Source organism: Oncorhynchus keta, chromosome 34 (genome assembly GCF_023373465.1).
Source record: "Oncorhynchus keta strain PuntledgeMale-10-30-2019 chromosome 34, Oket_V2, whole genome shotgun sequence".
In the NCBI taxonomy this organism is placed as follows: domain Eukaryota; kingdom Metazoa; phylum Chordata; class Actinopteri; order Salmoniformes; family Salmonidae; genus Oncorhynchus; species Oncorhynchus keta.
Window position 1 is genome coordinate 33,320,552 of NC_068454.1, and position 15,869 is coordinate 33,336,420.

General features: G+C 40.4%; 1 protein-coding gene across 2 annotated transcripts in view; it reads right to left on the reverse strand.

Moving 5' to 3' along the window:
- LOC118366974 (parathyroid hormone 2 receptor-like) overlaps nt 1-15,510 on the reverse strand; it is an 80,938-nt gene extending 65,428 nt beyond the window's left edge. The window contains exons 1-5 of one of the 2 annotated variants that reach the window (XM_035749856.1): nt 14,526-15,510; nt 9,619-9,718; nt 5,765-5,875; nt 5,432-5,559; nt 5,042-5,136 (exon numbers count right to left, since the gene is read on the reverse strand). In XM_035749856.1, coding sequence (XP_035605749.1) covers nt 5,042-5,136; nt 5,432-5,559; nt 5,765-5,875; nt 9,619-9,718; nt 14,526-14,615 — 524 coding nt within the window. In that variant the 5' untranslated portion in view covers nt 14,616-15,510. Of the gene's footprint in view, nt 1-5,041; nt 5,140-5,431; nt 5,560-5,764; nt 5,876-9,618; nt 9,719-14,525 lie in introns of both variants that reach the window. The other variant, XM_035749855.1, reaches the window with a different exon arrangement.
- Between the last annotated feature and the right edge of the window lie 359 nt (nt 15,511-15,869).

Sequence of the window (15,869 nt, forward strand, 5' to 3'; positions counted from 1 at the left end):
TATCCTACCATCTGAGCCTGAGTAGCAGGTAGTTTACTTTGGGCACCTCAGTCATCCAAACCTTCAAATACTGCCCCCTATCCCTAACAAGTTATTAAAGGTTTTGTAAGTTGAAACAGGTCTCATTCAGCAGTCTAGAGATCAGATAAAAAGGGATGCCCCACTTACTAAAAACTATCTCTTGTCATAGATCACCTTGCCCTTTGGCTACTGACGTATGTTACAAACCCCATGTGTCTTAAAGCTTAAGATATAATGGCTGCTGTAGAAGGATTTGACCCCAGTTTGCAACTACCATTTTTGGCCTTAATCGCAGGCCCATCCAATAGCGGTAAAACTTGTTTTGTAAAAAGTATTTTAGAGAATTCTGAACATGTATTATCTCAGTAACCTGAAAATATTGTGTGGTGTTATTCATGTTATCAACCTTTGTATGATGAGCTGTTGAAGAAAATAAAAATCAAGTTTGTTGAAGGAATACCCTTTGAATCATAATCCTCAGGATTCACATATATTATGCACTTCCTTACATGAACAATGCTCTGCCATTGTTGGCTCTGTACAAAGAGAGCATCCACCAACTCTAACATTTTCAATTCCATTAGGTCCCAGCATCCCTGTCTGATGATGAACTTTTACCTCCTTATAAAAACAATCTGCTGGTTTTGGACGATATGTTATTTGCAGGTAGCGAACATCCTGAAATTGCACAAGCTTTTACCCAATATACTCATCATAAAAACCTGTCCGTGTTTTACTTGGTGCAGAATGTGTTTCACCATGTAAATGCATTAAATGCAATAAGGTGTTGTTGAGGTCCAGATAGTTGTCACTGTGGCCTGGTATGAAAAATTCTATAGGACCGTTTCTGTAATGGCAGAGAGTGGGGCTATCTCCACATAACAGGACCTATCTATTGAAAATTGGGTATTGGGGGAAGTGAAAAGTTTGAGCTCTGTCTTTATAGCTTCAGAGGACATGTGGTGTAAAAGAGCCATGTTGCTTGTTCTGTTAGAAAATACTTCAGAGTATTCTTTTTGTCGTTTTTGGTCCAGACCTCCACACTTTACCACGTCTTTCACTTACTGAGTTTCTTTTAACGGTTGACCTCTGCTTTTTAGGGGCTGGCCTGCGCCTTATACCCGGAGGTCTCTTTTTTGGTCTTCAAGACAACAGCATAAGCCCCGAGCCTTCTTGATGCTCAGCATCTGATGACGCCTTTCTGGTCATATCATTGGCTACAACCTCACTTACAATATTTTTTGCCGCTGATTTTAAATGTGGTTTGGCTATGCTGAGGCCTCTCTTCATAAACGGTAAAACCATCCTAAAGAGTTTATAAATATGAGTCCTATCCCTGAACCGTACATGGTTGGGGATCCGTGATAGCCGGGTAATCCATTACCCACCTGATCAACATTAAATGAGGCATAGCAGTTAGGGCCGAGATGTTGGTTGTGTTACATAACCATTTTAATTTAGTTGTATTATGTATATTAAAAAAAATATTTATATAATACTAATAATATTGTCATTTATTGTTTTTGTATTGTTCATTATTATCTTTATTAAAGATGTATCGAAATAACCACGCTGCAGTTTGGTCCTCCTCTCCTTCGACGGAAGAGAGAGGTTTTGGTAGGTCTAAAGTGGAGTTTTACAATCGTTTTACCATAACTAAATTCAATGTTTTCTTTTTCGATCCGTTTTAAGCTCAACCAGAATGTTTTCAATATATTTTTGCTTACAGGTACATAGTGTGGTTTGTCATAGTTAACACTGACTACATCACCATCCTTTCCTTCTATATGAACTGTTCTCAGGAGGGGCACATAACTGTCTCCTACCCTTTGATAGGATATGATGTCGGTATACAAAAATATGTTGTAAAACCCTGCATGTATATCCACAGGGAATGGGAATAATTTATCTCTCACATACGTCCATTTATTAGAACTCATCCCCAACATGTAGGCTAAATTACCGCTGGTCTTTATACCCCCATCAGCAGCCCCTGAGATTTGTACACGTTTATGAACAGGGTTGTAGTTCAAGAGTAGTATATTGTTCAGGGTTAGGAGTTCGTTCAACTCTGAGACGATAAGTTTCGGGGGTTCCGATATCCTTTTGCAATAAAAATCACGGTCCTTATCCTTGATATTATACCAACTATGGGGGTATGTAATCTCCCTGGGACCTACTTCCCAGGCCTCTGATAACTCTATATGCTTTGGAAAATTGGTTGTATAATTCGAATTTTGGATTTTCATATATATATGTGCAGACGCATTACTGGGGAGAGTCAGGTAGAAGCCGTTGTGTTCCATGATGCATTCCGGTGTTTTTCAACATCTGCTCCGCCATCCTTCTTGCCCCTCTGGTGTACAATAACGTTAATGATGAGCCCCTTTCAAATAACGAGAACATTTCATTTTAATTTTGAATTTTTATTTTTGCAAACATCAAGTATTACGTATACAGACAATTCAGGATACGTAGCAGGATATTAGTCCCAGTGTGTATTGTTACTCGGTCTCTTGCGGTTTATTGAGCAAGAAAGTCACCACATCCGCCACCAAAGCTTCCTTGTATTTGTTGTTGTCCACCAGGGTGTGCCGGATTCCTTTGAGGTTCTCGTGGATGTAGATCGCCTCCTTCAGTTCATGTAGGAAAGCCTTGGTTACCCCGTAAACTCTGGGAATAGACGGCACAAGACCGATAGATTCCAGGGCTCTGACCATCAAAGGTATAAATCGGCTAGACCACAGTCTTTTCACCAGATCCTCAAAATGGTTGAAGAAGTAGTACCGTGGGAGGTCGTATAAACACAAATGTCGTCGTTGGCTGGGGTGATTGATCTCACAACCGATGCATTTTTCTCTTATATACTCTCCAATCACCACATCTAAAAGTGTGGCTACAGAGGCCTTGATGGTGTCCACAAAAATAGTATTGACCACCCCATCAAACACATCCTCAGGCGGTGTACATGTAGGGGGTGTCGGGGGTCTTGCCTGGGGGGAGTAGAATGGAGGGCTGTGAGGCATAGAGTCTTTAGGGTCTGGTACCCTTGACGTATCGGAGTCCTGGTATGGTATATGAATATCCATGGTATATGCTGAAATGAAGAACCGGAGGCTTTATGGGGACTCCTTTTATTGTTGAACCAGTCATTTGGTATCGGGGAGTGGTTAACGCAGTAGACGCGTACTTTGTTTTCTTAGGGGGCTGACCCTTCTGAGGATGACCCTTCTTGAGGTTCCTTTGAATCATAATCCTCAGGATTCACATATATTATGCACTTCCTTACATGAACAATGCTCTGCCATTGTTGGCTCTGTACAAAGAGAGCATCCACCAACTCTAACATTTTCAATTCCATTAGGTCCCAACTTTTAAAAGGAATAAGCATACGCAACCTAAAATCCCCAGTCAGGCCACCATCACGAATGTTTTGGTTACAGATTTCCTCATTGCTGATAGAGAACTCCACGCACCCACATGGAAGTCCATTCTTTCTTTGTATTTTCACCCTCTGAAATATTATTCCTGAGGAGTCAGGGGCACCTTCCCAACGGGTCTCGTAGCCCGTGAACACGCTATACGCCTTTGTGATAACTCTAAGTTCGGGACACACCACCTTGCGAAAAACCTGCCAGTCTTCAAGCCTGTAGTCTACTTCTAAAGTCTGGTCTGTATATTCTTCTCCTTCGGCTACGGTATAGAGTTTCACTCTACAGGCCGGGTAATCAAACAGATAACCCCATTGCTGTCCATTAGGCATCATCACTTGATATTTCAGCGCAGTTGCGGGCGGTATTTGGGTTCTATACATATTTAGAAACCGCATCGTATATTGATGCTTTATACTCGTACCTTTCTCTATGTTTCAACCGAGGTCCTGCTTCTGTTGTTACGGTCATCACGGGTGTGTCACTGATCACAAAATCCATGTTTAATTTCTTTAGTGGTTTATCGTGGGTGCTTGGGGTGTTCTGGGGCTGCCCCCCCCCAATATCCCTGGACATTCCTGTTTCATAGACAACAGCCCTAAGGTCACTAAAACAGGGTGGGGGCCATGCTCTTTGAAATGTTCAAACACATCCCCCAGTTCAACGAGGTCCCTACACATCAATCATCATGACAGCTTCAAAGGAACAGATGAAATATATGCATAAATTAACACCCATTCTAAAGCGTGAGAACAGGAACAACAGCATGCCCATATAGGTGCACTCCCTAGAGCACGTGATAACTTACCGCCAGGATGTCCTGACAGGATGCCCATATATGGGCATACACACGTGACCCGTGACATAGGGTCATAAATCACACGTTTGATGTGTGCCGTCTACTGTATTCTCTCTTGCACTGTACCTACAGTCTCTCCTATCTCTCTCAGAGTATAACGGAATCACACACAGTAGCCTTAGAATCACTGGATATATGAGCTGTTTGGAATGAGCACTCCCTCGCCTGCTTGGCTTCTACAGGGTAAAGAGATATCAGTTTGCCCTGGAGAGAAACAACTGTCCACAGGTGTCAGAGAAGGGGACTGTCAGTTATGACATATCAGTGATTTATATCTGCTGCAGAGTACCTTAGTGGAATGGTAAAGTGTTTAAATACTTATGGAAATAAGGTATTTCTGTTATTTTATTTTTAATACATTTGCAAAAAATGTGGCTTTCATTTTGGATTACTCTGCAGTCTGCATTTACATGTTGACAAATATATTTTCACCCTTGCAGTGCACAGCCACGGAACAGCTATATAGTGCTCAATTGCACAAGTCAAACCAACATTGGTTTGGCACAGTGTTTGTTTGCAAAACTGAGTCTTCATTGATCAAATGATTATAACTAGCAGCCTCTCACACTCTTTCAGAAAGACACACACACACACACACACACACACACACACACACACACACACACACACACACACACACACACACACACACACACACACACACACACACACACACACACACACACACACACACACACACACACACACACACACACACACACACACTCACCTGAAGTATCCAATGATGAAGATAGCCACGAGTAGAGAGCTGAAGGACACAGCATAGCCCACAGTGTACATGACATACAGCCGCTCAAAGAAGTTCTGCTGGAAGAGACGGAGGGATATATAACCGTAAAGCTGCCCATACAGAGGTGTTACTAGATAAGCTGAAACTGTCATGTAGTGGTTCCAGTGGGTTTGAGCATGGTTCTGGCAACACTAGGGTTGTGGGTTTGTTCCTCACATGGGCCACATATACTGATATATTCTATGTGTCACTGTCAACTATAAGTGACTTTAAATGAAAGCACATGATTTTACATGCAATATATGGTGACATGGAGGGTTTATGTTTGGGTTTAAGATTAATCTACAGTAGCTAAAGAACAGTACCCACTTTCCCTCTCTCGTTGCTTGGCTTCATAAACCCTGGGCCCAGACACTCTGAGTAGTTAGGCCACGTCCTGTTCAGGCTCTCCACAAAGACCCACGACCCATTGATGTCACACTTCCTGTAGGTGTGACCTGGAACATATCAACAACACACTGTAGCGCTTCACTTGGTTCCACATGTTACATGTGAGATAATACATATGGTAATTCAAGCATTAAAATTCACAAAAAATGTACAATATTATCAATAATTCACTGGTACAGAGATATTGTGTTCTAATCCTATTTATATGTGCAACCCATTCATCCATGCATGCAGAGGCGAGTTGGGTGTTACCTTTGTGGTTGAAGTCGTAGACATAGCTGGGGCAGGGGACCTTGGTGACAGCTCCTGGGTAACCCTGAGGCCAGCAAACCAGGCCGTCCCAACCAGGGGGGCAAAGGTCATCTGGAGGAGAGGTAGAATGCTTCAAATGCAGAGTTTACTCATTTCAACTACAGTATGTGACCGGTGTACAACCTCAGAAATATGAACACGTTGGGAATGGAGGTTGTTCGGAATACTGATACTTTACTGTATTGATATATCAGCACACTTCCCTATGCATCACAAGGAGTGCACACTTTGGCTGATTTTATGCCTCGATCATAACGGTTAAACTGTTTACCTGTAAAACTTAAATTAATAGCCTGGGTGTTTATTTGCTTCAATCACTGAACATAAGTGTTTTAATGTCATGTAATATTTAAAATGGTATATATGGTATATAACTGCTCTGCACATGTGATCACTGCGAGCTTGAATTTGATGTTTTCTTTTCTTTTTGGTGGCACCATGGCTAGCTAAACATGACAGCTTTAAAATATATATATATATAATTGAATGCATAATGAATTGACCGTGGGAGTATAATTAATTGACCGTGGGAATATCAAAGCGCATCTAACCACTAGGCAGGTAACCTAGTGGGAAGAGTGTTGTGCCAGTAACCAGAAGGTTGCTGCATCAAATCCCTGAGCTGACAAGATAAAAATCAGTTGTTCTGCCTCTGAGCAAGACTGTTAACCCACTGTTTGTTGGGTACTGTGGATGTTGATTAAGACAGCCCCCCACACCTGTCTGATTCAAATGCAGAAGACACATTTCAGTTGAATACATTCAGTTAGACAACTGACTAGGTACTTCCCTTTCCCTACATATGAAAATTAAAAAGGTTTATGAATGAATTACTATTAGTCAGACAAAACCTGCCGAGTTTAGCAATAAATAGTGGTTGAATGTATCCTTAAACTTACTACTTTGATGTGTAATTTTTATAAAAACTTTGTAAATAGCACCTAAATCGTAGCAAATTTTTATTTATTTATTTTAACCTTAATTTAACTAGGCAAGTCAGTTAGAACAAGTTGTTATTTCCAATGACGGCCTACCCCGGCCAAACCCTAACCTAGACAACGCTGGGCCAATTGTTCACCGCCCTATGGGACTCCCAATCACGGCTGGTTGTGACACAGCCTGGAATCAAATCAGGGTCTGTAGTGATGCCTCTAGGACTGAGATGCGGTGCCTTAGACCGCTGTGTCACTTGGGAGCCACCAATCTTGCAGGCCAGAGCTCCATCTTGGGTTTTTTTCTTCCGAGACTGTTCATGTATCTCGATGGCCATCTCTGGTTACAGACAGTATATACAGTACAGTGCCTTCAGAAAGTGTATTAATTCACCCAGTCACTACAAAGATAGAGGCGTCCTTCCAAACTCGGTTGCTGGAGAGGAAGGAAACCGCTCAGGGATTTCACCATGAGGCCAATGGTGACTTTAGAACAGTTACAGAGTTTAATGGCTGTGATTGGAGAAAACTGAGGATGAATAAACAACAATAAACAACAATAAACAACAGTTATTCCACAATACCAACCTAAATGACAGAGTGAAAAAAGGAAGGCTTTTCAGAATAAAAGTATTCCTAAACATGTATCCTGTTTGCAAGAAATGTGGCAAGCAGGACAATAAACTAAAACACAAAGCCAAATCTACCCTGGAGTTGCTTACCAAGAAGACAGGGAATGTTCATGAGTGGCTGAGTTACAGTTTTGATTAAAATGTACTTGAAAACCTATGGCAAGACCTGAAAACAGTTGCCAATTATGACCAATTTGAAATAGCTTGAATAATTTTGAAGAATAATGAGCAAATGTTGCACAATGCAGGTGTGGAAAGTGTTTAGAGACTCACCCAGAAAGACTCACAGTTGTAATCGCTGTGCTTCAGCGAAGCTGATTACTTTGGTTCTGAAAAGTATTGACTCAGGGGTGTGAACACTTACACCATCTTAATCTTTTCTTTTTATTGACCAGTCTGAGATATGGCTTTTCTTTGCAACTCTGCTTAGAAGGCCAGCATTCCGGAGTTGCATTGGCACTCTAATGTACTTGTCCTCTTTCTCAGGTGTGCACCAGGGCCTCCCACTACTCTTTCTATTCTGGTTAGAGCCAGTTTGCGCTGTTCTGTGAAGGGAGTAGTACACAGTGTTGTACGAGAACTGCAGGTTCTTGGCAATTTCTTACATGGAATAGCCTTCATTTCTCAGAATAAGAATAGACACGAGTTTCAGAAGAAAGTTCTTCGTTTCTGGCCATTTTGAGTCTGTAATCGAACCCACAAATGCTGATGCTCCAGATACTCAACTAGTCTAAAGAAGTCTTGTTTCATTGCTTCTTTAATCAGCCTAACAGTTTTGAACTGTGCTAACATAATTGCACAATTGTTTTTGAATGATCAATTAGCCTTTTAAAATGATAAACTTGGATTAGCTAACACAACGTGCCATTGGAACACAGGAGTAATGGTTGCTGATAATGGGCCTCTGTACACCTATGTAGAGAGGCCCATTATCAGCTATTATCAGCTATATCACCTATCTACACTGTATTTCTGATCAATTTGATGGTATTTTAATGGACAAAAACGTGTGTTTCTTTCAAAAACAAGGACGTTTCTAAGTGACCCCAAACTTTTGAATGGTAGTGTATGTAATTTTGGTATTGTTGTATTTAATTTTCCATAAACTTGTAAACATTTCTAAAAACATGTTTTCACTTTGACATTATGGTGTATTTTGTGTGTAGACGGGTGAGAAAAAAAATATTTAACTCATTTTGAATTTAAGCTGTAATACAACAAAATGTAAATTGCTTCTGGGAGCTAGGCGTATATGTCGCACGTTATTACTTCATAAGAAAGACATTTGAACATTTTTTGGCAGAAATGCAATCTGAAACATGTGAACTTTCATGTGCCTTAATAACAAATGTGTATGCCATCTGTAAATACGAATACAATTGCTAAATTACAAGCTTAGTTGGTTTAGCCACGGGAAAAGGCAGGAAACTTCTCGCTAGCCATGAATGGCTGAGATAATGGATGGGCTGGACATGCCTAGAGATGAGTTCGGATTGGTCTGCCATGTAGCACACTTCTGTCTATAACATGAGCTGCACCGTATGTGTAGGTTATCCTTTTTCACACAGCTTTTTTTAAAGATATAATGATGAACTGTTAGCTAGCTAGCTAACGTTAGCTGGCTGGCTCGCTAGCTAACGTTACATTAATGATCTGTGTAGTAATATTATTCGTATCTCAGAGCCATTGGCATTGCTAGTTATAGCCTAATGTTAGCTAGCTAGCTAACGTTGAACCTAGTTGGTTAGCTACCTGCAGATTCATGCAGGGTAGTAACTTTATGAGTTGGGCTTATGGTTCGTTGTTTAACTAGCTAGCTACATGTCTAAACAAAAGACTATGCAAGTATCCATTTCACTACCATTTACACCTTCTGTATCCTGTGCATGTGACAAATAATCTTTGATTTGATTTGATATAGTGTGTAGAGACGGTAATGTCAAGAACAACATGACCTGCCCCAAAGTCAAATTAGGATATAACGTTTGGCCAACGAGACAGTGTCCATACTGCATACTGATTTACTATTTCCTTGACTTGCATTGTAATTCTGGAAGTCAGTCAGGAGGCAGACGTCTGATTTTACCACATGCACGTTGGTTTCAGGGAAAACGTATTTACTTAGAGTATGTCTGCTTAACTATGACTCACAGAAGCAATACAGCATCACAGAGATATGTCAAGTGAGGGCAGGTTTAAGGTTACAGTCCACAGTATATGTTGTTATTACCTGCAGGGTCGCGGGTGGAGAGGTTCTGGTGGCATTGGAGTTTAATGTCATACAGAATGTACATCTGCTCCTCTGCTGTCAGACTCTCATCAGATCCACCCTGCAGACGACAAGCAGTGGCTAGTGTCAGTCTCACATTCTTCTGAGATAAATAGAGGTTTCTGACAAAAAAAATACTAAGTTAACACCTCTTCTGAGTGGTTGTCTAATGTTCTCAAAGACCTATGTTCTGATTACGGCCTTACAGTATTTCACACAGAGAAATAAAGGTTGGTCACAAGTAATGAAAGAGATTGGAAATGCAAAGAGATCGGAAATGGTTAACATGAAGAAAGCATTTATAACAATGCACCCACATAACAACCAGACCTGGGTTCAAATACAATTTCAAATATATGAATTTCTTTCATGTACATTCAAAGTAAGTACTCAGATATATTTTATTTGAAAAGGCAAGTGGTTTAATATTTTAAAATACTCAAATACATTCACTCAAATACACTCCCATGCATTTAATGTATTTGAAAATAGTATTTGAAATAAACATTCGAAAATACTCTTCAATACAATTTTGTAAGATATATTTACATTTACATATAAGTATATATATTTGATATATATTTTTTACAAATAGCCATTCAAATACTCAAATAAAAGTACTTGTTTTGGGCTGTGTTTTTGAAAATACTAGTATTTTAAATACCAGATACTCAAATACACATGTATTTGAACCCAATAACAATTAAAGTAATGCTGTGCCTTATGGAATAACAAACATATTCTACGTATGTGTATGCTTTCCTCAATTATTTTTAATTAGAATTTAACCTTTATTTAACTAGGCAAGTCAGTTAAGAACAAATTCTTATTTACAATGACGGCCTACACCGGCCATACCTGGACGACGCTGGGCCTATTGTGCGCCGACCTATGGGACTCCCAATCACAGCCTGTTGTGATACAGCCTGGATTCAAACCAGGGTGTCTGCAGTGATGCTTCTAGCACTGAGATGCAGTGCCTTAGACAGCTGCGCCACCTGGGAGCCCAAAGTAGCCTAAAGTACTTTGAATGACTCTATGCCCTTTTGAGTTCAGTTACTGTACGGTGTCTTCAAATGCCATATCACTTTTGAGTCAAGAAAACGATTTGTGGATGTGGATGACTCATTGAATGGCATGAACCAGAGTCAAGATAAATGATTCATTTATTTTCATTTTGATAATAGATTTTTCTCAGAAAGTAAAGTTTGGTTGTTGCCATGACATACAGACAAGGAAGGAGTTGCAAGAGTTTGCCTTTTTGTTTGTGGTTGTATATCCTTTTAAAATAACATTATGAATGTGTTTTATATTACCATGGAAATCACTATTTAGATGGTGTATGTCCTCATACAGAACACATTTTTCAATGGCACACAGTCCACATGCATATCTTCAAATTTGATTTGAATTGCAAGCATATTCCTGAAAAAATAACTGACATTGTCCATCAAGGCCTGGAGCTGAATGGCAATTCACATCTCACTGGCAGTCTGCATTACATGTACACCTACAGTAAATTATTGAATGGTGTTGACCAGGGGTCAACCTCATAGATGCTAACAACTTCAACAGTTACAGACACAGACACATTAGGAGCATCTAATGGAAATGGAAATGATAGGAAGGCGAATGTGTGCTATCTGTGATGAACATCTCTTGCCCAAGGGGCATGTGGAGCACTGGGGAGCATTGGGACCATAAACCTTCATTGATGAGCAGATGGAATGGATAGATATTAGAATTACAGGCTGTGACGATATGTGGAATATCCCACTGTCTATCACAATTGCCACTTGGCCCCTGCACCCCTCTCATGCTGATGTTACAGTCTCCTGCACGCTACACTACTGTTTTAGCCTTACGCATTAACTTGGGGAGAGAATTCAAGTCTTCAGGTTTCAGGCAAGGTTACTCATCATAGCCTGAACCCAAGGTCACTCATCATGCGAGAGTGGTTCATTGAACCCTCGCCATTCCACTAAGGTGCTCTGCAGCAGATATAAATTACTAATATGTCATAACTGACAGTCCCCTTCTCTGACACCTGTGGACAGTTGTTTCTCTGCAGGGCAAACTGATATCTCTTTACCCTGTAGCAGCCAAGCAGGTGAGGGAGTGCTCATTCCAAACAGGTCATACATTCAGTGATCCCAAGGCTACTGTGTGGGATTCCGTTATACTGTGAGAGAGATAGGAGAGAGCAGAGGTACAGTGCATTCGGAAAGTATTCAGACCCCTTGATTTTTTCACATTTTGTTACGTTACAGCCTTATTGTAAAATGTATTGAATTATTTTTTTCCTTATCAATCTATACACAATACCCCATAATGACAAAGCGAAAACAGATTTTTAGAAATGTTTGCAAATGTATTAAAAATGAAAAACAGAAATATTTTATTTACACAAGTATTCAAGCCCTTGCTATGAGACTCGAAATTGAGCTCAGGTGCATCCTGTTTCCATTGATCATCCTTGACATGTTTCTACAACTTTATTGGAGTCCATCTGTGGTAAATGCAATTGATTGGACAAGATTTGAAAATGCACACACCTGTCTATATAAGGTCCCACAGTTGTCAGTACATATTAGAGCAAAAACCAATCCATGAGGTCGAAGGAATTGCCAGTAGAGCTCCGAGACAGGATTGTGTCGCGGCACAGATCTGGGGAAGGGTACCAAAACATTTCTGCAACATTGAAGGTCCCCAAGAACACAGTGGCCTCCATCATTCTTAAATGGAAGAAGTTTGGAACCACCAAGACACTTCCTAGAGCTGGCTGTCTGGCCAAACTGAGCAATCGGGTGAGAAGGGCCTTGGTCAGGGAGGTGCCCAAGAACTCGATGGTCACTTTGACAGAGTTCCAGAGTTCCGCTGTGGAGATGGGAGAACTTTCCAGAAGAACCACAAATCTCCGCAGCATTCCACCAATTAGACCTTTATGATTGAGTGGCCAGATGGAAGCCACTCCTCAGTAAAAGTCACGACAGCCCGCTTGGAGTTTGCCAAAAGGCACCTAAAGGACTCTCAGACCACGTGAAACAAGATTCTCTGGTGTGATGAAGCATGGTGGTGGCAGCATGATGCTGTGGGGATGTTTTTTAGTGGCAGGGACTTGGAGACTAGTCAGGGTCAAGGGAAAGATGAACAGAGCAATGTACAGAGAGATCCTTGATGAAAACCTGCTCCAGAGCACTCAGGAATTCAGACTGGGGCGAAGGTTCACCTTCCAACAGGACAACAACCCTAAGCACACAGCTAAGACAATGCAGGAGTGGCTTCGGGACAAGTCTCTGAATGTCCTTGAGTAGCCCAGCCAGAGCCCAGACTTGAACCTGATCGAACATCTCTGGAGAGACCTGAAAATAGCTGTGCAGCAACGCTCCCTATTCAACCTGACAGAGCTTGAGAGGATCTGCAGAGAAGAATGGGACTAACACCCCAAATACAGGTGTGCCAAACTTGTAGCGTCATATCCAAGAAGATTTGAGGCTAATATCGCCCCCAAAGATGCTTCAACAAAGTACTGAGTAAAAGGTCTGAATAGTTATTTTAAATGTGATATTTAAGTTGTTGTTTTTTCATATGTATTTGCAAAAATGTCTAAAAAATTGTTTTTGCTTTGTCATAATGTGGTATTGTCTGTAGATTGATGAGAAAAATAACAATTTAATCAATTTTAGAATATTAGAATTTTCAATATTTAAACTTCTTCAGCACCAGTACCTCTTATAGAATACTCAGAGGGGAGTTCATACTAATAAATATTGTGTAGGAGGAAGGTTAACAAGGGTTATCATTCTGTTACGTGAGATGCATAGAGGCAGAATGAGAGACTCTGCAGTGACCAAGGTGGGGGAGAGGTGGTACTGGTTGATCAGATGTGAGAGGTGGTACTGGTTGATCAGATGTGAGAGGTGGTACTGGTTGATCAGATGTGAGAGGTGGTACTGGTTGATCAGACATTACAATTATTACGGTTTAATATGTGCAAAGATGAGTACATATCCTACACTCATCTATGGCCTATTCTGTATCTTTTCTATTTCCAGATGTGTGCCTGCAAAGTTGATCTCTCATGTGTCTTAAGAAACATATTTGAGATCATGAGGAGGAGTTGTACTCCATTCTCTACAGTGCATGGCTGATAAGTTTGAAGCACAACTAAACCACACTACTGACTGACAGTGAGCACAGATAATTATATACACCACAATCCCTTAATTAGATGCATCATACACACTCTAAGCCAAAATACAGGGTATCTATATTGTATTTTATTTGAGTAAACATCACAAATGTTGTAATTACATGTAAAAAAACACAAGGAAACAACATCCTTCACAGCACTGTACAATAGTGAGTCACACACTGCATTCAGTGAGGTGGGGAATATCAACACTGTTAAGGGGTCTCCATAATGCCTACATTATAACAGGGGTCTCTAAATTGAACAAGATCAGTGAGCCTGCTGCCCGCTGATGACGAATTTCAGATTTCTCATTGTATGAATGAGATGACAAATGGAATGAATTTTCACAACTGAATGACAACCCACTGGGCACAGACTGGTTGAATCAACGTTGTTTCCACGATAATTTCAATGAAATTACGTGGAATATACATTGAATTAACGCCTGTGCCCAGTGGGAACGGAGTCTATTAAATATTTGATTCATTGTGAAAACATAAATATGATTTTCCACAGCTGATAAAAATTGTTTGCCGACTCAATGTTCAACTTTGGCAATTTATACTATTCTAAACATACTAAACACACTAAACACACTAATTTAAAAAAATCGGACATTTCCTGTCCTATTCTGAACACAGCTGAACAATTAGGACTACGTTTTGTTTCTTACCTGTGCGTTAACACATGTCCAGCACAGGGCGAATGAGACCAAGTTCCATAAGATCCACTTCACCATACTTCCAAACAGGGCAAATGTCATAACTGTTTGTAGAAAAAGCGTCACCTATCTATTTGAAACTCTAAATGTAGTTAGGTTAAACGTAATTTCAAGTTATAATTATTTGCTATTCCGACTCCAATAGTCGTTGTCTGGTTCACCTTTCCATATAGGGCACATGACAAAGGTCTGACTTTTTTTCGACTATGACTGAAAAATCTTCAAAACACGTTTTTACGATAATAAATATAAGGTAACATGTTCATACAATGTCAATAACAAGCGCAAAAAAATATGAAAAGGTCAGCGAGAGCTCGCAAACACATTTAACAATAATTCCTTATCCATAATACACATTTTTTTTTCCATATAGTACGCTAAAGCATATGCATTCTGCCACGACTTCTCAGAACAAGTTTGTACATTCCAGTTGTCTTTTCAGAGAGAAGGGCGCGAATTCTCTTTCCGTCCTCAACAAAGCTTAGTGAAGACGTGAAAAGGCACGTGCTGTTGATACCGCTAAACTAAAGCGCATGGATCTTTTGGTGGTTCGGCAAAATCACCCGTACTCTTCTTTAATTTCCAGAGTCCTTGTACATTCAGTGCAGTTTTATCAGTATCTGAATGACTGAACAGTACATTAACAGCGTTGCATATCCTGACACGAAATTCCACCGAATACATATATCACATTGCAGGTTTGATCGCGCAATGCATCGTAAACAGAAACACAATTTGAAGCAACTCTTTTGACTAGTGAAATATTTCAGTAATCGCAGTAAAATATCGCGTAATTAGGTCAAATGCTCAGAATCTTCCCACAGGAGATTATTATTTCAGAAACTATTCTATTCAAGGACCGTTTAACTTAATTTGGGATGTGAAGCGAGGTTTCCTCTGCTGTCCTCGTTCTGCAGTGCTAAAGTGGCGGATGAGCTTTCCTTGGTGCTGAAACTTCGTTCGAAGGACTGACCCGAAAGTTGGCATGGCGCTATAAATGCAGGAAATAGTCTCTGTCTTTAGCCGAGTGGAGAAAAAATGTCCGATGTCATACCAGGACAAAATGATTTAAACACTAAATAGGCCTACTCTGCCAATATATTTGTATATGTGACCAAGACAGGTTGTACTTTGCAAGCTGTGGAGTTCAACAATAGCATGACCGCTTCCATTGATATTACTCACCATACCACTGCGAATGGAGGCACGAACAACCGCTGGAAATAATACAAGCAGACTGTAATCAGAAGCTACGCACGTGTGTGTGTGCATCACACTAAACCATCCTTTTCTTAT